Consider the following 26516-nt stretch of genomic DNA (forward strand, 5'->3'; position numbering starts at 1 on the left):
GTACTCAATTATGGGCCTGATGAGGGATGAGTAAAGAGGCAGGATGTTGTCCCCTGATCTAGATGTGAATCCCTTCATGATTAGGTGGGCTATATAAAATGTTTTTCTAACCACTTTGGCCATGTGGTTGTCAAATGAGAGATTGCTATCAACTTGGGTCCCCAGGTCCCTAATTACTTCTTCTGTACTTAATGGATTACCACCTATGTGGTAATTTGTGGACACTTTGTTTTTGCCAAAGGGGATGACTATACACTTTTTGGCATTTAGCTTGAGGCCATGGCTCTGGCACCAGTTGTCTGTTTCTATGAGGCCCTTTTGGAGGATGCTTGTGTTGACTGGAGAGTCGATTATGGCACCCAGTTTGCAGTCATCTGCGAACTTGGTCAGCCACAGTCCTTCCGTGTTGGCCTGTACCTCCGAGAAATATATACCAAACAAGAGAGGTCCCAGGACTGAGCCTTGTGGGACACCACTTGTAACTGGTTTGGAGTCTGACATGGCTCCAGCAATTCTAACCATGTGGGTTCTGTCCTTGAGCCAGTTTGCAATCCATCTAGTGACATAGGGGTTTATATTTAAGCTGGTGAGCTTATCTATAATGCCCGAGTGGGGTATTGTATCGAAGGCTTTTGCAAGGTCCAGGTAGGCTGTGTGGACCACCTTCCCCTTGTCAATGGCCTTGGTGACTGTTTCAAAGAAATCAACCAGGTTTAAGAGGCAGGATCTGCCCTTAACAAAGCCGAACTGGGTAGGATCCAGTGTTTGTAGGTCCCCAATATCTTTATTTATGAGGTCCATGATGATCCTTTCCATAGCTTTGCAGACCAAGCTAGTCAGGCTTATGGGGCGATAGTTTCCAGGATCCGTTGAGGCACCACCTTTATGGAGAGGGACCACTGTTGCTGTACGCCACTCTTTGGGCACATATCCTGTAGTAAGGCTGAGAATTAACAGTAGTTTTATGTTTGGGTTTAGCTCTTCTTGGAGTTCATGTAGGACGCAGCCTGGGACACCATCTGGTTCCATTGATGCTGTGTTTTTTGCTTTGGAGAGGGCGGCTCTTACCTGAGCATCTGAGATGTCAGGGGGGCAGCACTCTGCTGGGATAGATATTTGCCCTTTTGTTGGGGAGGGGGGGGAGAAGTTTGCGCTGAACCTGCCAGCTAGGATGTTGGCAATGTCTGTGGGTTTGGTGTATTTTTTGTCATTTTGGACTAATTCTGAGCATATCTGGGAATTACCACCCAGGTTCCTAACATAACTAAAGAAAGCCTTGTGATTATCCTTAGTGTCCTGTGCAATTTTTCTCTCGAAGCTGGCCTTAGACAATTTTATGTGTGCCCGTAGTTTTTGCTAATACTGATCAGTGATGCCTTCCCTTTTTGGGATTTTGCTCTATCATTTAGTAGCTTCCTCCTTCTATTGTATAGTTTGTTTATGGTTGGGGTCCACCAGACAGGACATCTGCCTTTGGAGGATTGGGTCTTGGTTTTATTTGGGATTGCATGATCCATGCATTCCTGAAGGTGTTCATAGAATGCATTTATAAAGGATTCTGCGGTCTGGGCCTTATTTTCCACAGGCCCAGGGGCTTTGAAGGATTCCACCTCAGTTTTGAGGAGTGTGAAATTTGCTTTAGAGAAGTTTTTCACTGTGGTTTTCTGGGCAGGGGGTGGGGTCGGGATGTGAATATCCAGTGAGATTAGTTTATGGTCTGATCTTACCAGTGAGGGATACACTTCTGGTCTGGAGCATAGAGTCCCCATGTTGGTGATGATCAGGTCCAGTATGTTTTCCCCTCTTGTGGGAGTGGTAACAAGTTGTTCCATAGCATTTGAGTTTATAAATTCTAGAAACCTTTGGGCAAGGGTGTTGGAGCTAGAGTAATGCTCCCAGTCTATATTTGGGTAGTTGAAGTCGCCCAATATAATGGTGTTTGGAGAGACCTTCATATTTTCCAGTGTTCTCAGGAAGGCCGAGTGGGGTTCCTGGGTTTGGGAGGGTGGTCTGTAGCAGGCTATAAACTGGAAGGCAGTTTTACCCACTGTTAGTTGCACATGGATAGTCTCTGATGCTTCGTGCTTTGCCACCAACCTGGAGGTGTGGGTATCTTTGATGAATATCGATACTCCCCCTCCTTTTGTGGTTTGGTCCAAGTTTTGGGGTCGAAAAGCATGGTATGAGGTATAACCTGGTAGTGCTGGGGTGCTCTCGGGAGCCCTGAACCAGGTTTCTGTTACTGCACAGATATCGATGTTCTCCATGCTAAGGAGAGTTTCGAGTGCGTGCATCTTGAGGTTTAGACTTCTGGCGTTGAGTAGCATTACTCTTAGTTTCTTATCCCTTGTGATACCTATGGAGGTGGGTTTGTCTTTTGAGCCTTGCCTAAAAAAGGCACTATGGGGGTAGCAAGAGCCTTTGCCAATATCCGAAAGCCCAGGGGTGACAGGTGCAAGCCATCCCTAGCGAAGCATCGTTTGTGGGGCTATATCAAGAAACAGATAAATAGAATAGTTCTGGGATGTCTGCCTTTCTCCCTCCCCCCAGAAGTCACTTTCTGTATATCCCGCTGGTATGCAAGTAAAACAATAAATGGTTGCAGTCATACAAGTATACTTTCTTAGACCTAAGACATCTTCTGTGTAGCCCTTTGAAGTCCCATGAGGATAAAACTGAAAGGACAAGCAGAGCTCAGCATCATATTTCATCCTACTGCTGTCAGGTGTATATATGCAGCATACTTCCTTTCCACTACCCTCAGACGATAGGCATGTGTATATAAATGATTTCAGTTGTGAAGAAAGTGAAAAAGTAATGCTCAAAGTAACACATTCCAGCTTCTTGCTGCTAGACAGTGCTCTGGCCCTAGACAAGTTTGGTGACTTTCTGTGTACATCAATGAAGTGCGACTTTTAAAGAATTAATGACCACATTACCTCCAGCCAAATACATACTATAGTGACCTTCTGTGCAGACCAATGAAGTTTCTGTGAGGAAAATTAAACAAATAATTACCACATTCACCCCAGCCCCACACAAACTTCAGTAATCCCTGCCTACTTTGAGTGGGACAATTTTTTACTAGGTGGGACCACAGAAAAGGATTGTATTAAGCTAGATACACAGCCGGGAGTTGCAACTCTCAGAAATTCTGTGAGTCCAAATGTTCTGTATGCATTTTATATCGTATTTTTTTCACTACTCCAAAGGGCACACACACAATATGGGTGTTGGACACCTAATTGAAAGGAAACAATACTGACACCTTTTTGGTCAGAGAAAACAGATGGTTGACAGGTGTGTGAGATTGACAATCCCTGGGAAGAGGGAACACTTCCTTTCCCCAGGGATTGTGCAATCTTGGAGTTAGTATATGTGATTAGCAGGAGATGCGGGGGGCTTCCTCCTTCACAAAAACCCTTGCCATTGGTTTGCGTTGGGGTAATCCATGGAACATGCACAGAATGAGTCAGTCTTTGCTCTGTCAATGTTTGACAGTGATCTTCTGGGTGTCGGCCTTGTCTCCTTTAGATCAGGTGTTACACACACACACTTTTATATAAATATATTTATATATGTGTGTAGATATAGGTAGACTGTCCCTAACAAACCAGGTCTATTACAAGATAGGCACTTGAAAACAGAAGAAGTCATAGATGTATGAACAGCTGGTAAGGTACAGTAGTGTCTGTGCCTCAGCTGCATCTGATTTCGTAGAATGTCCCTGATTTTGCTTGAAATGTTGTCCTGCCTTCATAAAATGCTTGATTTTTCTAGTAAACTACTTTGTATCAGTCAACAATGGCAGACATTTAACAGTTTAGTTCTTCTTGCTCAGGAAATGCATTTTGATTCATAATCTGTTCTTATAAACTGAATTAGAGTATTACTTCAAAATTGTTCCAGATTTTGGGCCTTTGTTTCCCCATTTTTTTGGCTTTGTCCATAACTAGTAAACAAAGAAGTTGAGATGCATAGCAGTGTCTCCCAAATTGTCCAAAAGTAAAGCATCATACTATTCCTAATTTTGCACACTTTCCCAGATTTTGCCTCATATTTTGTTCAGTCCCTTAAACATTTTTGAATTTCTGGTAAATCACTGAGGAGGAATTGTCAATAAATAATGCCAGACATTTGAGATGCATACTAAAGCAGAACAGGTTGCTAAATTATAAATGAATTAGAGTAATATTTACAAATTATCCTTGATATTGGGCTTTGTCACTAATTCTTCTACTAAGAAATTGAGAGCTGAGATTAAAATTGTAGGAGTAATTTCCTTTAAAAGTTGCAAGCTGGGAGCCTAGAGTGCTATGTTTTATTTAACCTCTGCAGACTTGTTGTATTGTGGCCGTACCATTGGTTTGCTTTTTTGAAATTATAACTCTTTTGACCATTCAGAAACAAGGAGAGGCAGGTGCAATCTGGCTATCAGTGTGTTTTTTTTGTGCTTCTATGTAGTAAAACATGGAAACATCTAAATGGTGTTTTAAAGCTCCCAAGAACTAGAGCTTATGTTCCTTATACCAGAAAACTTGACAACAGTCTCCATTTCCAGGTACTTGGATGGGGGTGCAGAGAGGTGGCAACTCAAAAATAGATGTATATTGCTTCTTTCAGAGTTAATGATGCTAGCCATAGTTTTGAAGAAACAAAAAGCAATATGCTAAATGCAATGTTTAAAGAGGCTTTACAATATTTTTTTGATATTGTTTAAGAGATAATTTGCTTTTTGCTGAAATAAGGAAAGGAAGAAGAATGAATGTGTGCATTGCTTCCTGCAATATTTATTTTTATTTTATTTTACATTTGTTGACCGGGCTTGTCCAACTGGATACATGTCCATTTTCAGGAGAGGCCCGGGGAGATGAGCTCTAATTAAGCTAATAAATCAGGAAATAGAAAAAAATAAAACATTTAAATACATTGCTGCTGAAGATTAACATAAAAGAAACTTGATTACAAAGTTTAACAGTACAGTACTACTAGAATCCTATTTATATGGTAAAGGGTTTGACATTCGACATGAAGAAGACTAGGGAAAAAGAAAAGATTCAAACTAATTATTAAGGTTGTTTAAAATATTACACTCAAAGTAAAAAAAAAAAGTTGGCATACATACAAAGTTGAACACATGCGCTCAGTGCAGGATGAATGTTACAAAGTACATACTCAGCGGTAGTTCCCAGAAAAGAGTAGACTAGAATCAGAGTAAAGGAGGCTTACTAATCCCACTTTAAGGGTTTTGGGAGGGAGGAATGCAGCAATGCTGTACAGGGGGAGTGTTAGTCTGGGTTAGTACACGGGCATAGCCATTGTGTTTTCAGGAGTATTTTTAGTTGCTTTTTGAAAAGTGGTAATGATGAGAGTGATGCTAGTTTGCTGGGAAGACTATTCCAGGTTTTCTCCACAGAATTAGAGAAAAGAGAGTCACCTGCTTTGTTGTAGGACTTCTGGATGGTTACTAGTAATTTATTTGCTGAGTGAAGGCTAGTAAGATTTATGTAGTGGGAGATTAGGCTACAGAGAACTGGAGTATTGCTGGGATGATACAGAATCTTATCAGTGATAGTAAGTTGTTGAAATTGTAGCTGGTTTTGCAGTTCTAGCCATCCTAGCTGTTTGAGATTTAGACAATAGTGGGTTCTAAATGGGGAGCTGGTGGCAAATCTGGCAATGTCGTTATAGGTGGTTGCCAGTTTGTTAAGGTTGCTTTTGGAAAGATTAGTATAAATGGGGGAGGCATAGAGGAGGGTAGAGATCAAATGGGTGTGGGCAATGGTACTTCTGGCTTCAGTGGTAAGGAAAGGTTTTATCCTGTAAAGGGAACCACGTTTTCTGTTAACTGTTTTAATAGTTGTGTTAATATGTGAGTCAAAGTTCAGGTTGTGAGCAATTATTACACCTAAGAGTTTGGTGGTTGGGTCAGGAGCTATGACAGTACCATTGTTGGATGTAATTGTGAGATCTATTGGGGAGGATTTTAGTGTTGGAGTAAATAGCAATAATTTTGTTTTTTTGGCATTTAGGAGGATGCAACGTTGTCGGAACCATTTTTCTATTGAGTTAAATACTGTTTGGGTGATGGATTGGAGCTCAGCTGAAGAAGAGGCAGCACAAATTAATGTGGAGTCGTAAATCTGTACTTTACAATTTTCCTGAATCCAGTTTTATTTATACCTACAATATGTAATTTTACCACAGAGAACATAAAGTGAAACTGAACCCCATTAACAATTTCCACTTTCATTAAAAAAAAAAACAACTGTCAGAAGTTTCGGGCTTTGTTCCCTTTTTTTTAAGATGCACCACCCAGAATGTCAGTTAAAATAAACATAAGACTATCCTAACAAAATAATTTGAATGCAGATAAGAAATCCAAGTGAAGCAGTAAACATTTTTTAGGAAACATATCTCCAAAATGTGTTATTTTAAGAAACATACATCAGAAATGTTGTAACTCTCACAATGATTCGAAATACCTTGCAAGTGCTCAGCATAACTGGATTGTCTGACCTAGTTTCTGGATTTTCTGGACTTTTCTGGCAGACAGCAACAACAAACATAGGGGAGAGTGGGAATGAGGGTGGGTGATGGATAAGCCTATGGAGATGAAATTTGTGAAGAACGTAAGGATGTGCTTATGGATGTTTGGTGGTTTCTGTTCCTTGACTGACAGCTATGCAAGCCTTCCTATCCTGTTTTTAACATTGTCACACTTTTTATTATATCACACTTTTTTATTATATTCTATCCTTACTACTCTCCTATTACACCAGTCTACCTCTTCTTGTATATCCATAATGTGTCATCGCTGCCATATCTTAAATATTTCCTGCTCCCGACGTATGCTGTAATATGTCTTCATCCTTATAATATAATGATTAATACTTTATGGAAATGTCATACCAATGAGTATCACTGCATGTTAGTATAATTTTTGACATTTCAGTGAGAATATGCATCACTGTTAAATTTCAATGTTTTTTTCTGACATTCTTTAATTTTCAGTATGCATGTGTTTAAGTTCCTATTGTAAAATCAGTGTTTACTAAAAGCCTAATGTAAAGTTTCTATTAAGTTATGTATTGTAACCTTGTAGTACTAAGTCATTTAATTTTGCATAAAGAGTTTCTGGGACTTTTTCCTTGGGTTTTTACTCTCAATCTGGGCCTTGTCCAGAGGGTTAACAAAGTTAACAAAACAGAGATAAAATAAAATAAATAATTATGTCCCACATAAGTGCTGGACTGGAAGACATTTTGTATGAAGAGGTGAGTGGTAATATTTAGCAGACTTGTTGTACAAAAATATCTACATCGTATTATGGATATATTAGGAGCCATGGTGATCAACCCCATCTTGCTATTAATATAGACAAATAAAAGTACTAGTTATTAGTGATAATTAAGATACTGGCAGGGATAATTAGGAGAAATAGAAACAGTGCAGACAGGAGATGGTTTTTCAATCTTAAGAAGGAAGAGGGATGGTGAGCATTGAGTGCTGCTGGGATTTTTGAGAAGGATCATTGGCACCGCTTTTTTGAATTGCCCACAAGTTATTTGAATCTTACTCTTCAAATGGAATCTCATGAATATGTATAGGGTTCTGGAATATAAGGGGCTTAAGTATTCCACAAAGATGGTCAGGGTAATCATTACACTGGAAGGAAATGGCTAGATTGTGTATTAATCTAAACAAAGTAATTATGGAAAGAACCCTATATGTTAAGTCAAAGAGATTGTAAGGCAGCAGACATAGATTGCAACAACACGGAAATAAGACATGAACATTATTTCCGTTAAGAAACCATCCAGATTGGTTGGTTGAGGTAGAAAAAAGGCAGTAGTATAAAAAGGTGTACTGTTAAGAAGTGTGAAGTAGAGGTCAGAGGGATAGTACTTGGGTCATCTTATGGTTCTAATAAGGATGATCCAGCACAGTCTTATTTGAGGTGTTAAAAAAAGAATTGGGTAGAAATAGTGCTGTGGGGAACAAGTTTGCTTTAATATTGCAGGCGGTAAAAAAGAATGACATTTAAGTTGCAAAGAACATTCAAAAGAACAGAAGAGTTAGACAAGTATGAAACAAGCTTTAACATCTTTATGTTACAGGATGTTAAGGTGCATGGACTGGGCCCTACAAATCATGCATTTTTAGTAACTCAGTGGGTAAAGGGCCCAATGGACACATAGCGGAAGTGGACACCATTTGACTGGAAGGAACCAAAGAAGGTGCGTAGCTCCAGCATTTGTTCATGGAGTTACTGGAAGAAAAAGGAAGATCTTAGCCCTTTGCAAGAAGGCAATGAAAGTACCTGGTTAGTTAGATGGACAAAAGGCAGGATGAAGTTGGAGAACAATAGGGGAGAGGGGAAGGCAACAGAAACAAAAAGAGTTTCTAATACTAATTCTGAGTTTGAAAGAGAACTACAGAGAAAGCTATAGAAAAGTCTGTGGATAGAGGAAGTATGAAAGAAAAGCTGGCTTCAGGAATACTGCAAGAGAATTAGAAAGAGAAGGAATTACAGGCAGAGGGTCATATTGCTAGGATCAAGGAGAAGATGAATACAAATGATGACAATTAAATTGAAAAGTAGGAAGGAAAATGAAAGGGTATGTTACTTAAAGGACATGTGGAATAGATGCAATTCTGATGAGATAAGAGAGATATTTGGTAGGCGCTATGAAAAGCTATACAGTCAACAGGAGGGAGATTGTGGTCTCTCAGATGTTTGTACAATGGTGCAGATATGGATATAGCTGCTGCTAGGAGACGAGTGGTGTTAGGAGAGGAGGATAGAAATATGTTACTAATGGAAATTACACCAAATGACATAGTACCATCAGTAGATGGAGAAAGAAAAAATGGGTATGTGAGGCTTGAAGAATGAATTCACTGCAGATTATTCTAAGATAGTAGGACAGCACCCTGGCCAGGATACGCCATGGATATTTAATTTAGCTTTGCAGGGAGGAAAGATACTGTTATCATTTAGAGAGGTGCATGTAAGCTACCAAAAGGAATGTCAGGGAGAGATATTCTAGAGAATTACAGACTGAGTTTCTCAAAAATTTGAATGTGACTTTTGGCAAGGTAGCATATTGTCAAACAATTAAATTACCTGTACCAGTACAACATTCCAAGCATTTACCAACATGCATTCATGAGAGGAAGAAATGCTCAGATTGCCTACCTGACCCTTAATGAATACTGTCAAATATCAACAGTGGCCACCTGGTGTGAAGGTTATGTTGCAGGTTGGATGGGCCAGTTGTATGGGTTGTTTGATCATTTTGTGTAATTGGCAATTTAGTAACGTCCTTTTAAGTTCAGCATGTTCTATTTATTTGATCATTAGGGTAAGGCCTGCAAAGGTTGAAAGAAAGGTAGTATATGTGTGTGGGAACAAATATAAATTGTAGAATGTGATGAAATGCTTTTGTAAGGTTTTAACGGGTGTGGTTCTTTGGTATGTTCAAGTAATGATCGAGCTGCCACAAGGCACCAAACATGTTGATGTAAGTCACTTGGCATTCTTTCAAGTGAGATCTATGACCATGCTAATGTAGTAGTTGAGTATATTTATGGACCAGGTTGGTTGAGTGTGCAGCATGGATGGAAGGCAGAGATTTCAACCTTCTCTGTTTTGGAAGAACATGCCTATTTTCAAGCCTGATTTTCTTCTGCATGGGATGTGCCTATTTTTGGAAGTTTGTCTCCATTTTCAGGCTTCGTTTATACTTTCACACACTTTTCTGTATCCACTATCATCACATGTGATTTTTATTAAATCAAAAACACACTACATGACCCATATATTAGTGGCAACAATAATTTAAATAAAGAAGACACACATTTTCTTTCTTTTTCTGAAGCAAATGTAAATGACCTTGTGTGGCAGAATTTTGAAATACTTTTATATTTTTCTATCATTTAAGTCACTCTCTGATTTTTGAACATGTATTTCTGAGTAGTATCCCACATTCTCACGAAAGACAAAGTGTTATGTGCTATTTGGTATTCAAAATTTATGTTAATAAAATGTCCAGATATTTAGCTGTATGTTTCTACTTTTCAAGGGACTTTGTTCCTGTTTACAATGTCTGCACTTTGAGAGGTATGATAGAAGGATGCAATGACATTATTACAGGATGCAGACTAGATGAAGTAACAGCACTGCTTTATAGCACCACTGATGCAATCCTGCTTAAGGTAAATGAAATATAATGATCTATAGATTACATAAAGACACACGGATATATGAACACCTACTAATGAGCCATTTTCTGTAATCAAGAATACAGTGTTTGATGTAAAATCCTAACATCAATAGGTTGAAAAATGAAAGGAAGAAAATCACGGCAAGAATTAGGATGTGCAACGTCCAGTAAGGCAAAATCTACCTCACCAATCCAAATAAGCAACTTTGGGGTGGGGTGGGGGGAATAATCAAGTTTACTAAAGTTAAATTTGAGGTACAGGTGGCTCCTAGGCCTAGGCCAATCACAAGGCATTTTCAGCTATGTTCACAACCTCAAAGGCAAACCAGAACAATTGGCAAAACTAATTGCAAATAAAATCACCTATACTGAGGTGGAAAATATAGCACACCAAGTAGCCAACACATTCAGCTTCAGTTTTACCCTTCTCCCACCAAGACACCTGTCAGGAAATTCCCTCAACCATATCCGCCCCAATTATCATTCGGGAAAAGATCCTCAATGCACTCTCCACGGCGAAAAACTCTACATTGATAGGTCTAATAATATCCCAGGATGCCTCCTTAATAGCATGAAACACAACCTATCAGGACCACTAGAATAATTATTTAACTTTAACTTCAAGAGACAATTCATACCAAGTGAATGGAGGACAGCAACTGTAATCCCTATGCACATGGGTGGACCATTGTTGGACCTGGGTAACTACAGACCCATAAGTCTGACTGGTCTTATATGTAAAGCCATGGAAAGAATTATTGTGGGAAAGATAAACAGTGGCATAGGAAAGCCTTAGGCATTAGATTCAGCCTAGTTTGGATTAATCAAGGGCAGGTCATTCTTACTCACATTGTTGTACATCTTCATGAAGGTCACTGAAGCAATGGAATTCAGGCAAAACAGTGCATACTGCCTACCTTGACCTGGCCAGAGCATTCTTCATTCGACACAATTCCTCACTCAGGCATTGTAGGAAAACTCAGAAAATTAGGTAAACACCTCTGTGTCATCCAATGAATAGATGGGTGGCTCAAAGATATGACCCAAGAAGTTAGGAGAGTGGAAGCTACCTCCACAAAAGGTCAGCCACTAGTGAAGTCCCTCAAGGTTTAGGGCTGGTGCCACTTCTTTTTGGGGTCTACTTCTCTGAAGTCAAAGCTAATGCCAAGGGTCTCTGGCTGACCAAGTCTGGATGCAGTTGCAAACTAGACTCAGTCATAGAATCTCCCAAAGACACAAATACCCTCCAGGAATGCCTGATACAGACTGATAACTCAAGCTAGAGTGACAGTCTAAAACACAGTTCCAAGAAATGCATAATAGTATCTTTTAGGAAGATGGCTTCTGCTGGAAACTACAACATTGATCCCCTGCATCCCTAAGAGTTGACACAGTGGTCAGAGATTTGGGAACATATGTAGACTGTATCCTGGCCTTTGATCATCTTGTGTCTACAGTAGCAAGGAAATCATACTATATTAATCAACTTCTAAGCAATGGTATGGCACTTAGGTCCAAGGATGTCATTGTTCCACTGTACTCAGCCCTAATCAGACCAGTCATTGAGAACAATGCCCTTTGGTATCTACCTGACCAAGCATATCCAAGAACTGTAGTGGCCACACAGACTCCTTGCAAAAAGAATACTTGCTGTAAACATGTCCTAGGCAGACTGTCTCAAAGCCCGGTCCCTGTGTTCTGTCTCTTACAGACTGTTCTGATCTCACTCTGATAGACCTGATGCACACCAGCAAAAAGAAATGGCATCAGAATTATCCAGTCTATGGACCAAACCTTGCCTGTAACATAAATAGGACATATTGGAGGGGCAGGTATGTTTCTCAATACATTTTCTGTAGAATAGGCTTCCCATCTATGTGAAGCAGAGTAATTCTCTAAGCCAATGGATGGGGACTCGGAAATGTACTCCTAGTCTGGCAGCTATGTCTCTATTAGCCAGCTGCAGTCTGTAAATGCTTGATTACCTAAAACAAATGTCTACAAATAGCCCTTAAAATAACCCAAGGGTATCAAAACATTTCAGATGCATTTGGGAAGCCTGGTTATGTTTAAAAAGATACCCTGGGGTTGTTAGCATAGTAAACACCTATGAACTAATAAACCTATAATTCCTTCCACCCTTGTGTGTCTGCTGTGTGACTCAAAGTGAATCACTTGACCAGACAGTGCACCCATGTATCCATTTTCAAAGGACAGTTGTGTTATCTGGGTTTACTTGCTTAACAAGTTAAGAACATGAAAAAAGAGAGGTGAGTTGAATAAGGTTTGCCAGATGTTATCTTACTTAATGCCCACTGAATAATGCAGTAAACATGTATGCAAGCAAATATGTGTTGTAATTAATGCAGATTGAAGAAAGATTCCTGAAAATTTGGTTTTACTGGTTAAACCAGTATAATATAGTGAAAAGGAGAACAACAATCATGGGTGGGTGTATAACATTAGGAGGGGTCTGGCTAATTGCTAATTAAGTGCATAAAATGTATCATTTATATAATAACCTGACAAGTAAGCCACAATTCTTGAGATAGGTTTATACATGATAAGAGAAGTCAGTATCATGTGACCACAAAAATACCACGCAGGATAAAGATTCTAAACCTTCCATTACTAATGGAACAATGTTGTGTAGCTATAGTTAGATGGGAGAGACTTTTTTGATTACTTTTTTGCATCCTCAGCAGAACCTGTCCAATGGTTCCTGTACCAATTCTGCATCAGTTCCTTCTTTCTTACAGGCGTAAGAGCTATATATACCAAGACTGAGTGACAGCCTTCTGACCCATCTGTTCCCATTTAAAGTCACAACAAGAAGACACATAAGAGGAAAAGGTTTCCCTGGAGACAAGATTTGGACATTAGTGGGCCAGTTTATTGCTCACATGAAGGTCTCCATCCTGTCCCTCCTAATTCTTCCCACTTAGGCTACCACCATAATGGTAATGGCTGCCTGAGAGAGGAGTGATGTGCATGTTTCCATCCATGTCATTTATTTATTTATTTTATTTTATTTTACATTTGTTGACCGGGCTAGTCTAGCTGGAGACATGTCCATTTTCAGTAGAGGCCCGGGGAGAAAAGCTCCAAGAAATCATACAGAGTTAATACAAAGTTAAAAGTTATACAGATATTGAAAGAACAGAATTATAGCAAAACAAATTTTTTTTTTTATACACAAGTAGTACAAATTAGAATACTTATAGTGATTTTGTGAGAAGGTACAATATACATATATACAAATATGCTATATGCAATAATATAGTTTACTGATACATAGAAGGAAGTTACTAAAGGATGTGGGGTGAGATAAGTGAATAGGAGAAGATTTAGTCGGGGTTAGTACAGGAGCACAGCCAGTGATTATTGAGATATAGTTTTAGATTCTTTTTAAAAAGTGAGAGAGAAGTCTGAGATGTGATTTCAGAGGGTAGTTTATTCCATAGTTTTTCAACAGAGTTAGAGAACAAGGAGCCACCTGCCTAATTGTTGGGTTTGGTAGTATTGATCAGCAGTTTGTTTGAGGAGCATAGATTTTTGAGATTATTATAAGGTGTAATGAGGGTAGAGAGTATTGGAGTGTTGCTAGGTTGATACAGGGTCTTGTGGGCTATTGTGAACTGGTGAAATTGAAGCTGGTTAAGAAATTCAAGCCAGTTTAATTGTTTTAGATTTGAACAGTGATGGGTTCTGAAAAGGAGAACCTGTGGCAAAATCTAGCAATATTATTATAGGATGTTGCTAGTTTATTGAGGTTGTTTTTAGAGAGATTGGTATATATGGGAGAGGCATAAAACAGACTGGATATTAGGTGAGGTCTGGCTAAAGCGGTCCTGGCTCCTGTTGTAAGATAGGGTTTAATTCTGTAAAGGGATCCCAGTTTTTTGTTAATTAATTTTATTGTGGTGTTTATGTGAGTATCAAAGTTTAGATTGTTGTATATTGTTATTCCTAACAGTTTAGTGGTAAGGTCAGGAGAGATAAGAGTACCATTGTTAGAAGTAAGATTGAAATGTAAAGAGGAGGACTTTCAGGTTGGTGTGAAGAGTAGCAGTTTAGTTTTTTTGGGGTTTAGAAGGAGGCAGCGGTGTGAGAACCATTGTTCTACAGTGTTGAACGCTTTTTGGGTAAGAGTCTGAAGATCAGTTTGAGAAGTGGCTGGGCAGATTATGGTAGAGTCATCTGCGTATTGAATGCAGGTAGAGTATGGAATAGCTGTTTTCAGGTCATTAATGAAGATGGAAAATAAGAGTGGGCCTAATATGGAGCCCTGTGGGACACCGAGGTAGATAGGAAGGTGATTAGATAGTTTATTTTGCCAGAGTACAGCCTGCTGATGGTTTTCCAGGTAAGATGTAAACCAGTTCATAGATAGAGGATCAAGTGAAAGAGAATTTAGTGTATGAAGAAGTAATTGGTGGTTAACCATGTCAAAAGCTTTGGATAAGTCAATGAAGACTGCAGATGAAAGAAAATTTTTGTTGCGGTTATTGTTGATGCAGTTTGTGAATGATAGCAGGGCAGTGGTGGTACTATGGAAAGATCTGAAGCCATGTTGACAGTTAGCAAGTAGGTTGTTCTGGAGAAGGTGGTTGAGTATTTGTTTATGGATGCATTTTTCCATAATTTGTGCAATAGGGGATAGTAAAGCTATGGGGTGAAAGTTGGAAAAGTCATTTGAATTCCCCCCTTTATGTAGAGGGATGGTATGCAAAATTTTCCAGATAGCTTGGACAGTTCCTTCACTTATGGATCTATTTATCAGAATGGCAATGGGATAGGCAATTGATTTAGCTCCTTTTTGTAAGAATTCTGCTGGGAGATTGTCAGCTGAGGGGGTAGTAGGTTTTAACTTTTGGAGAAGGGAGGAAATGTAGGAAGTAGACACTGGTTGTAGGTGAAATAGAGGGGGTGGATTTGTAGAATAAGTGGGCAGGTTAGATGTTTCAGGAGATAGGTGGCTAGCTAGAGTTTGGATGGTATCTGTGAAGAAAGAGTTAAAGGCATTTGCTGTTTGTGTGGGATTCTCTGGGTTTGAGCCTTGTGGGTTTGGTGCGATCAATTGGCCTGGGTTAAGAAGATTGTTAATACTAGTTCAAATTTTTTTAGGTTCCTTGAGAGAGGCTTGTTGTAATTGCAGGTAAAAATTCTTTTTATCTAGTAGAATGGCATTTTTTGTACTGTTTCTATGTTCTCTAAAGGTTTGGTGGTCTGTCTGATTCTTAGTAGTACGCCATTTTGCCCAGGATTTATTTCTAAGTTGGATTTTTTGCTTAGTATTGTTAGTGAGCCAAGGGGCTGGTTTAGCTTTGATTCTAATAGAGCAAGTTGGTGCGTGGTGGTCCAGGGTGGCTAAGAATGTGGAATTAAAGTATTCCACTGCTTCATTTAGAGGGAGAGTTTTTAATGGTGTCCAATTACATTGTTTCAGTTCTGTATGGAAAAGTTCTGGGTTAAATTGCTTTTTAGAGCGTATTGTTCTGACAGTGTTATTGAATATTATGTTGTTTTTTTGTCTGATAATATACGTTAGTGAGTGGTCACTTAGGTCATCTGGAAGGGTTCCTGTTATGTAGGTTTGATGAGGAGTATTAGTAAGTATCCAATCCAAGGTACTTTCTTTGTTATTGAGTCTATTGGTTCTGGTAGGGCAGTTTATAAGTTGTGAGAAGCCATAAAGGTTGATATGGGTGGTGGGGTTAATATTAGTACAAGAATTCCAATCTATAAAGTCCCCAAGGACTATGGTTTCTTGTGGGAGATTAATAGAAAGTCAATTAAGGATGTACTTAAGTGTATTACTGTTATCTCCTGAGGAAAGATAAACACAGATGATGTTTATGGCTTTACATGTGTTGACCTAAAGTTTGGAGATAATTATTTCTGCACTATTGTTCAAGGTAAGTTAAGATTTACAGTGCTGACTTGTAGCTCTGTTTTATAGAGGATTGCTACTCCCCCTCCCTTTTTGGAAGTACGGTCAAGTCTAATGATATTGTAACCAGGTGGGGTGATTTCATTGTCTTTAATGGTAGGTTTTAGCCATGTTTCTGATAAACATAGGATATCAAATAGGTGAGCCTGTAGGAGGGCGTGAACTTGAGCAATTTTATTGCAAATACTACGTATGTTAAGATGTGCTATTGAGAGTGAGTTGGCAGGTTTGGTAGGTGATAGGGTCGTAGCTTTGTCTTGGTTGATGTTTGCAGTGGTAAGGGGATAGTTAGGGCCAGGGTTGGGATGAATGTCCTCGTCCAATAGTGAGTGGGGGAGTGTTAACGGTTTAGGCCTTTTGAGGTTTACAATAAGAGTCAAATAATTTTCTAGTTTTTAGGTTAGTGAACTTAATGTGTGCTAATCTGTAATATTTAGCTAGTAGGTAGCTGGGTTTGAAAATGAGGTTTAGGAAGTTTCGGGAGAAAGGTATTGTTGGTGTTGAGGTGTGTTTGTATGGGAAGGGAATGGTATAGTGGAGTGAATATTCATAGGAGGTAAAGAGATAGGTGGTGGCTAGAGGAGGTAGTAAAAAGACCAAAATTATTAAATGTAATTTGTGGGGGATGATTGACACAGACATTTTAAAGGATGGTGAGGTGAGAGAGAAGTGGGAGGTAGGTAATATAAGCGCTTAAGAGATATAGTAGCAGGTTGGGTATTAGAACAAGGAGGGATGAGCGGTAGGTATAAGTGGGTGAGTTGTGAAAAAAGAGGGTTGGGAGTGTTAATGATGTTTTTTGTATGATAGGAGTAGGTATAGAGGGGTGTGTCCTCTAGGGAATAAATGTAGGAACACTGGGGGTGGGTGGGATTTGGGGGCAGGGTAGGGGAGGGGAGTGAGCCCGAAGAGCGAACGGAGTGGGTAGAGACAAGAGAGTAGTCTGTCAAGGAAGACAATCAGTGAAGTATGAGAAATTCAGCAGGTAAGTCTGGTAGATCTGGGAGTTGGAGTTGGAGAGTGTGGAAGAAAGTCAAGAGGCTAGTAAGAAGAGATTCAGGCTATTAAAGGAATAGCAGGTGATAACTGATACCTTAGGACAAGGAGAGATGGTAAAAAAGTCTGTAGAAAACTGGGGACAGAGTACTAGAGGTACGATTAACAAAGCGGTAGGAAATTAATATGCAAAAGCTTATAATGAGACTCCACCTAGTGGCCAGTCACTTAATTGCAAGAGATAGGTCTCCTACAGGAGATGGCAGGCTGGGTGAGAGTTAGGGATGGACCAGATAGTAATAGCAAGGATGTAAGTTGGAAGGAGGGGTTATTTGAAGAGATAAGTGGGGGGGGGTTGGCTGCTGGTTAACCTGACTGGGAAGCTTGACTAACCTAGCAGAAGCTAATACATCTGTATAGTTGCATATTACTCTTTGTTATAACCATACATACTTTCACTGCCTTATAAGAAGGGAAATGTCTTTCAGGGAGCCAGTAGCCAATTCTTTAGTTTGAATTATTTTCTGTAGCGTCCAGCAGGGTAAAATAAGATGTTTGGTGTGAGGACAAAGAGGAACACAAGGCTGGTAATATAGAGACAGAAAGAAAAGTGAGTGAGGCAGACAATAATACAACTAGAAAGCAGGTAAGGATATTTCTTAGATAAGGTAGCATTACATGTTACAGTAAAAGAATACTCTGTTAGTATATCAAACCTCTAATGTACTCTAAACTACTCAAACACATACAGATAACTAGGAAAAAAGGAGTTGTATTTACAATTAAATAAGATAATCCATTTACAAACAAATAAGAAATTACATAGTGTTTTGGAATTCCTATGACTCTAATACCTTCTTATAATACAGTCAGATAGCTAGGAGATGGAGTAGCTTTGTTTAAATAATACACCTACAAAGTACTGTTTTAGGTACAGGACACTGTGCATTAGAGGTATCTAGTCTAGGATACTTTAAATACATAGACAAAAGGAATTTGGTAGTACTTTAGTGGATTAGTCTTGGGACACTGTTTAGGTAAGCTTAATATAATTGCCTATGGTTGGAAGTCGGTAATGTTTCCATTCATTAGTTATTTGAATACATTTTATTGTGGCTTTACTGTTAATTTAATATATGAAATGGAAGGAAACTGTCACTTTGGTAAAGCTATAAATTGGTACTATGCAGTATATTTAGTGTTTTGGTAAACATCTGCACTTAGAAATGGTTAAAACCAAGTTATGTTTTCAGCAGTGAAATCGTTTCTACCATGTCTTCATGCTCAACGCACACTGGGATCAGCAAAACACTGTAAGACACAGTGATAAATATAGGTTTAGTTTCAAATTCGATACAAAGTATAAGGGTTAATTTCGCTCTGTACCTATAAGGGGTAATACCACTTTTTTATGTTCAGCGGTAGTAGAGCCACTTGTTATAGTCCCTAGTGCATGCCGCTTTGTAGGCTCAGCAATTACAGCGCAGTGTGCTATAGGGCAGTGTAAAGTTGGATAAAATCAAAGCCGCACACAGGAATTTGCTGTTTAAAACTAAGTGAAGCTATTAGGTGTTATAGATATAGTCCCTGGTTCATGACTCTTTGTAGGTTCGGCAAATACAGCGCAGTGTGCTTTAGGGCTATGTTAAGTTGGATAACATCAATGCCGCACACAGGAATTCGCTGTTTAAGACTAAGCAAAGCTATAAGGTGATACTGTAGTGGTACTACCAGGTTAAGATAGACGCTGGAGATTAGTGGAGAGGTAATATAATGCCTAGAATTCACTCCGCTTAAGGTAATAAATGTTTAGAATTCACTCCGCTTAAGATAACAGATTGTATACAATACAGCAGCCTCTAAAACAGCGCCACGAACACCACTCTTACACTGTATTATAGATATTAGAGCAATTAGGCATGCATAATTGGTTAACTACACTCATCAAGGGAATAAGGTCACATAAGTATCTAGACACTGTTTCAAGGATTGTATCAGCTTTACGGAGGCAAGTTTAAACACTAGTGAAACTAGATTAACTATGTGTATTTATTTGTCCTTCTAAAGGCTCTAATGGGCTAAAATTATAAAGAGTAAAATCTGTAATTTTTGAGTGATAAGTAATGGTCCAGAGGACCTATAGAAGTCACTTTTTAGACCACGCGATGGGCTAGCTGTGCACAGTGGTAGGGCAATAACCAAGAACAGTAAGATATCTAGTTTCAGTCATACAAGCTCAACTCTATCTAGGTAAAGCATTTAATGAGAGAGCGTAGCCAGTAACAAGTCACAGCAGATCAACAGTTTAAAAGGATCAAACATACATTTTTCTCAATGGGCAAACATCGCAGCACAGAAAAACAGTTTTAAGAGGATAAAGCATAAATTCTTCTCAGTGAACAATCGAACCTCAAGAAACAGTCACACATGCTCAACGCTGTATGAGTTTGCAGCGAGAGCAATGAGCACAATCCAGTAAAGGCACAGCAACAGTTTAAATGTGTATAATCATATAAGCATTACAAATGAATATTAACAAATGAGCAATAACAAAGCTTTGGTTCACTTACTGCAGGGTAAGCACCGAGGCGGGGAGCACAGCAGCCAGGTACAGGGTCAGGGAAGAAAGATGGCGTCCCCTAATGTGGAGTATATTTATAAGTTGGGAAGGACGTAGGGGCTGAGAGGGAGGGGGAAAAAACTATAAAGCAGGTATATGGGAGAAGCTGCGAGATAGGCAGCTTTAGGTCAGGTAGGAGGTAAGAAGGATTAGTTTTAGGGGGAGGAGCTCAGTGTTTGAGGTTGTAGACTGAGTAGGAAACAGTAAACGCAGTTAACAGGATAGTCATAGATGAGGAGAGGATACAGAGAAGTACGTGCAGTAGTAAGATAGAGAGATGACAATGTTTTAGAGAGTTAAAGGGAGATAGTGAGATAGAGAGATGGCAATGCTCTAGAGAGTTAAAGGGAGATAAGACAGCAGGATAGCAAAGACAAGAGAGTAGTCTGTCAAGGAAGACGATCAGTGAAGTACGAGAAATTCAGCAGGTAAGTCTGGTAGATCTGGGATTTGGAGTTGGAGAGTGTGGAAGAAAGTCAAGAGGCTAGTAAGAAGAGATTCAAGCTATTAGAGGAATAGCAGGTGATAACTGATACCTTAGGACAAGGAGAGATGGTGAAAAAGTCTGTAGAAAACTGGGGACAGAGTACTAGAGGTACGATTAACAAAGGGGTAGGAAATTAATATGCAAAAGCTTATAATGAGACCCTACCTAGTGGCCAGTCACTTAATTGCAAGAGATAGGTCTCCTACAGGAGATGGTAGGCTGAGTGAGAGTTAGGGATGGACCAGGTAGTAGTTGGAAGTAGGGGTTATTTGAAGAGATAAGTGAGGTGTTGGGGGGGTTGGCTGCTGGCTAACCTGACTGGGAAGCTTGACTAACCTAGCAGAAGCTAATACATTTGTATAGTTGCATATTACTCTTTGTTATAACCATACATACTTTCACTGCCTTATAAGAAGGGAAATGTCTCTCAGGGAGCCAGTAGCCAATTCTTTAGTTTGAATTATTTTCTGTGGCGTCCAGCAGGGTAAAATAAGATGTTTGGTGTGAGGGCAAACAGGAACACAAGGTTTCGCTGCCTTATAAGAAGGGAAATGTCTCTCAGGGAGCCAGTAGCCAATTCTTTAGTTTGAATTATTTTCTGTGGCGTCCAGCAGGGTAAAATAAGATGTTTGGTGTGAGGGCAAACAGGAACACAAGGTGCAGGGTAAGCACCGAGGCAGGGAGCACAGCAGCCATGTACAGGGTCGGGGAAGAAAGATTTATTCCAGATTCGGTGGCACATGTGCAGCTTAATGTTGCAAGCCTGGCCTGGCATCTTCCATGAGTGATGGTGTGCCCAGTGGTAGGTGTTACTAATGTAGCCCTTGCACCAAGAAGGGCATGACCATCTTCTTTTGTCTAACCTCTCCACTAGCAGTGCTACTAATCAAATTGGGTCACTTGGGCTTCAGACTTCAAGAAGTCTCTTGAAATTAAATAATATGCCCACAGATTTTTTTGTTCAAATGTGTACCTTGTTTTTCTTGAACATCTTCATTTCGAGGAATTTGATTTGGATATTATTGGGCTAACTTTGAAAGAGAGTGAGGTTAATTAATATGGCTAACATAGTTATCATAGGACCCCCAAATACTTATGAGTGGGAGCTGATAATGCATCCTTGCCACGTGGAAGCTGTGCCTAATTTAAATGAGACGACGCATTAGAGGAAGGGATTGGGTGGGTAACCCTGCGGCATATAGTATAGAAGAAACGTTGTCATTGTTTCTGCAGTATCACTGACAGTGTGCTAGATAAGATAAGTGATTTATGAAGTGAATAAACCAAGTGAAGAGCTCTGGGTATATGAATTCAAGTGATTTGTATGATAAGAAAGCTTGACTGATATAATTATATTATTGCTTGAATATTCATTGCCATAAACACGTACATCAACAAATGACTAGTTTCTGTACTGAATATCGAATTAAAACTCTTGAAATAAAATACTCTGCTCACAGATTTTTTTGCATAATTGTTTACCTTGTTTTTCTTGAACATCTTTATTTTGCTGCATTTGAAGATTTGAAAGATAACTACATGCGTTATCAGAAAGACTTGCAAATTGCATTAGTGCAGTGTTTTTGTATTCTTCCACCAAAGGCTCGTGTTTCTCATTAAACGGTGTAAATTTTACTTTTTCAAAGTCAAAGTAGCCAAGATATTCACCATTACCATATCCTACTGCTTGGATATCTTGATTCTGATCTTTGCACAAAAGCACTGCTCCTAACTCTTGAGAACCTAAAAATAAAGTGATAATGAATCAGTTACTTTGGCATTGTCTTGACAAGTTGAAATTCATTTGTAACCTCCCATAAAGCTATTGCTATTTTACAGAGATAACTGGTCAAAGTGGTAAAAGGGTGACATTAAACATATTTCATTAAGGCAGTAAACAGAATGTTTGATTTAATATTTGCTATATTTTTTTGCCATTCCAACATAGTTTACCTGCTGCCTAGTATTCTAAATATACTTTTCTGCTGGACAAAGGAAAGATGATTTGCTGAAATTAGGTACCATTAACTCAGACATACACATCAATGTTTAATCCACAGGCTGCTTTCTGGTTAGTATTATGCAAATTCCTAAATTCTTTTTATAAACTTTGCCAATGAAAATCAAATGTTTTCTCTGAGATTGTCATGGCCTGTACTATATATTCCTACACATATTTTTACACATTTATTCACTTGTTATTTCATAATTTTGTAAGTTGATTGGTGAAAGACCGCTCAGACTTAAGCCACTGCAGAAAACAAGCTATGCAAACCTATAAAATGTACATAATGGAAACTGATTTTTTGCACAAATAATACAGAGATTATATTGATAATATAGTGCTTATACAAGAAACTGAGTGATAAAAATATTGCATGAATATCTTACAGTAGATCTAAGAATAACATTTATTCATGATTACTAAAATGAAAAGCTATAAAGTAGAAAACAATAAAAAACACAATGTTATAATCATAACATTTCAACTTTTCTAGCCAACTCAGAGTCAACACATTTTAGAAAGACAATAGAGAGCTCTGTGTTTGTAGTATACAGGGATAAAGCCTTGACTACTGCCAGTGGACCTGAGTTCAACTTGAGGATTGGATGTTTAACACTTTAGGCAGGGATAATGGGCTGGATCATCCTAAGGAAGGGGGACGGTATTTCTTGCCTGGCATGAGCCATAAAACCAGTAACAGGGCCCCACTCAAGAGCAGAAGCTCATCATAAAGTGGGGATAAAGTTATGAGGATATGGGAATGGTGATTATAGCCTCTGGTGGCACAACTTCAAGAGCATGCATACATGGCAGGAGAGTGTGTAGTTTGCCCTTGAAGTGATGTGAGTGCTCACACCACCATCAGAGAATGGAGATTAGATTTAAAATGAAAAATGCTTTCATTGACAGGTTACTAGTGAGACCAAAAAATCCTCATGGCTGCCTAGATGACTGTCCCTTAGATACTTGATAGCTGGCTGTTACAAGGCCAAATACAATACAAAAAAAAGACAATTGATAGCTAAGATATAGTACTTCATCTTTTATAGTTATATATATGATAGTAGTGTCCTAATCATCAGGGATTAAATCTTACCCATCTGGGGTCTATATTAAATCAGCGAATGCTTAAAAAAGTGAACTCTGATTTATCGACCTTCTTTAAGCAAATGCTGAAAATCCCGAACACTCGGAACAGTGATTTTTTTTCCCATGGAAAAAAATCACAGGGCCATTTTTGGGACTTTGCCATTTCCTCCACTGTGGTGCGATCTCGGAGTTGGTATATTTAAGCAGGGGGGTGTGTGGTTTTAAGATTTTGTTTAAAGAGGGTTGATAAATCAGCATTCACTTTTTTAAGCATTTGCTGATTTAACATAGAACCCCACCCCATCTGGCCCCAAAGCAGGTATATGCCGATCTACTATAAATGATTTTGAAAAAGTGAGGGCCTATGAATATAGGCTCCAAGCGTATCATTTTCTTTATCTGCTTAAATAATTGTTCTGCTGCATTTGCTCACTTCACCTTCAGTGAAGCCTTACCTTTAGTAAGGTTAGTCAGAATACAAATAATAATGGAAAAATCAGGAACAAACTTCCAATAATAGCTAGCCAGGACAAACGTTCTTACCAGCACCCTCCACAAATCCATGTAACAGGCCTCCCTAAAACAATACATACATAACCCCACACTCAAATACATATCTGACATCTTGGCTTATCGCCAAAAAATATTATTATTATTATTTACATTTGTTGACCGGGAAAGTCCGACTGGACACGTCCATTTACAGTGGGGGCCCAAGGAGAAAAGCTCCATTTTATATACAATGCAGTAACATACAAACAATACAGTAGTATACAAAGCAAATATAGAAGGATTAATAAGAATCTACAGTACTATGTGAGGACATTTTTACATAGTAGTTTAGTATTAACTATGGATCCATTTCTTAGAAATTCAGTAACTTTATAAAGCTGTAATGCTTTCAAAAGGTAGCATTAAAAATTAGAAACTTGATGAGAAGAGTAGTTTTTAGTATCTTTGTCTTTACCCAGAGATGTTACAGGAGCATAGTCACTTATTAGAAAGATGGGTTATGAGGAGTTTTTTAAATTAAGTGGTGGAGGTATTGGATGTGAGGGTGTCTGGTAGAGAGTTGCAGAGTTTGGAGATGCAGTAGCTATAGAGAGATTTCCCTGCTTCGTTTTTGTAATTGGTGACCTCAAGAAGGTTAAGGGTATTAGATCTCAAAATTCTTTTTGTGGTGTAAGGTTGTATAATATGTTGGAGGGCTGGGACATTGGGTAGTGGTATAGCTTATGTGCTAGTGACAGTTGATTGAGTTGCAATAGTTGAGGGAGTTCTAACCAGTTTAGCTTTTTAAGGGCTATACAGTGATGTGTTCTATATGTAGATTCAGTGGCAAATCTAGCTATCTTATAACAGGATTCTAACCCGTTAAGATCAGATTTACAAAGGTTGGTTAGTACTGGGAAAGCATAGAAAAGGGTGGATAACAGATGTGTCCTGGCTACTGTGATTCTAGATTGTTTAGAGAGAAATTGTTTGTTACGATAGAGCAGACCTAGTTTTTTATGTACCTTCTTAATGGTTTGGGCAGTGTGGATGTCAAATCTAAGGTTGTTATCAATTTCAATGCCTAAAAGTTGTGGGTAATTGGGATAATTACAGTTTTGTTGTTAGAAGTGACTGAGAAATTGTCAGCTAGGTGGGTGGTTTTATGGGAAAAAAATGTAGTAGTTTAGTTTTATTAGGGTTGAGAATAAGCTGATGGTTAGAGAACCAGATTTCTGCTAGTGAAAAATCATTTTGTGTTTGTGAGAGAAGGAGATCTGGAGTGATGGCTGCACATATGATAGTGGTGTCATCAGCATACTGAATAACAGTGACCCTGGGGGTGGAGGATGGGAGTTGATTGGTGAATAGAGTGAAGAGTAATGGACCTAGGATAGACCCTTGAGGTACTCCTAAGGACACTGGTAGTAGGGGTGATAGTTGGTTTTGCCATTTTACTGCCTGATGCTGACCTGACAGCTCTTAAACCATGAGATGGCAGCGGTACTGAGGTTAAGGGTAGAGAGTAAGTTGAGGAGTCTACTGTGGCTGACCATGTTGAAAGCTTTAGGTAAATCTAAAAATATGGCTGAGACAAGTTGTTCTTGACGTCTATGATAATTAATGGTATTGGTGAAAGAAATACTCAGGAAACTTTAACAGCCACTGAAACATGGCTTTGTAACTAAGAACTCATACGCAACCCAAAAAAATTAACCACTTATTTTTTCCCCAGTTCTCTGTCTCATGAAAAAATAAAATTTAAAATCTTCTCTCTTGATAATACAGCCATTGAAGACATACTCATAACAAATGATTATGGATGATAATGGATAATGTTAAATTTGACCTGCATATACAAATTTCATAAAAAAATCATCAAAAACTAGGGATGCTTTACAGAGTCAAACACTTTGTCACCATCATAACTAAAGCTACACTTGCCACTACTTACCTCCTTCCCTCACTACTTTATGGTACTCCCATCCTTACTAACCTGTAGGCATCACAAAAACCAAAACTTGAACATTGCCATAATAAAATGGCTAAATTTGCAGCAAATAGCACTTTCAGAACCTACCACTGTATATCCCCAAAAAGGCTAAACTGGTTAGAACTGTCCCATCAATGAACATATATACAGTTTCCTAACAACTTAGAAATTATCCAGCATCCATCTGATTGCCCAGAATTAAATACAGTTTCACTCAACTATGTTTCCAATTGGTCATTATGATCCAATGACCATGACCAAAAAATTCTTCTCTGTCCATAAACCTATAAAAAATGCTGGGCATAGTCGGTACTTAATGTTGTTAAGGCTTGGAAGTCCTTACCTGTATCCATCAGGTCAACACCCTCCCTTCAGTCCTTTAAAAACATTCTGAAAGACTTCCTAGCCAAAATTGCCTCTGTTCTTTCTCATCCCAGGATAAACTATATCCCTAAATATGAAGAAGTACCTGTTCATACCTTATACTTCCTTGCTGTCCCTTCTTCACTCACTTCCTTACCAATTATACTCCCTTGACTCTCGTTGTAAGTATGCCTCAACCCTCTATTTTCTCCCACTTCATACTGCATGTCCTGTTTGCATTATACTAACTTGCCTTTAATATCTCTATAAACTCATTAACATTTCTATA

General features: G+C 38.8%; 1 protein-coding gene across 1 annotated transcript in view; it reads right to left on the reverse strand.

The window, feature by feature from the left end:
• The window catches only part of LOC122794316 (RLA class II histocompatibility antigen, DP alpha-1 chain-like), a 265847-nt gene that overhangs the window by 81647 nt on the left and 157684 nt on the right, over window positions 1-26516 (reverse strand). The window contains exon 2 of the mRNA XM_044062612.1: window positions 21768-22028. Coding sequence (XP_043918547.1) covers window positions 21768-22028 — 261 coding nt within the window. The remainder of the gene's footprint in view (window positions 1-21767; window positions 22029-26516) is intronic.

The sequence above is a fragment of the Protopterus annectens genome, chromosome 2.part1 (assembly GCF_019279795.1).
Source record: "Protopterus annectens isolate FY-2018-M chromosome 2.part1, PAN1.0, whole genome shotgun sequence".
Lineage (NCBI taxonomy): Eukaryota > Metazoa > Chordata > Ceratodontiformes > Protopteridae > Protopterus > Protopterus annectens.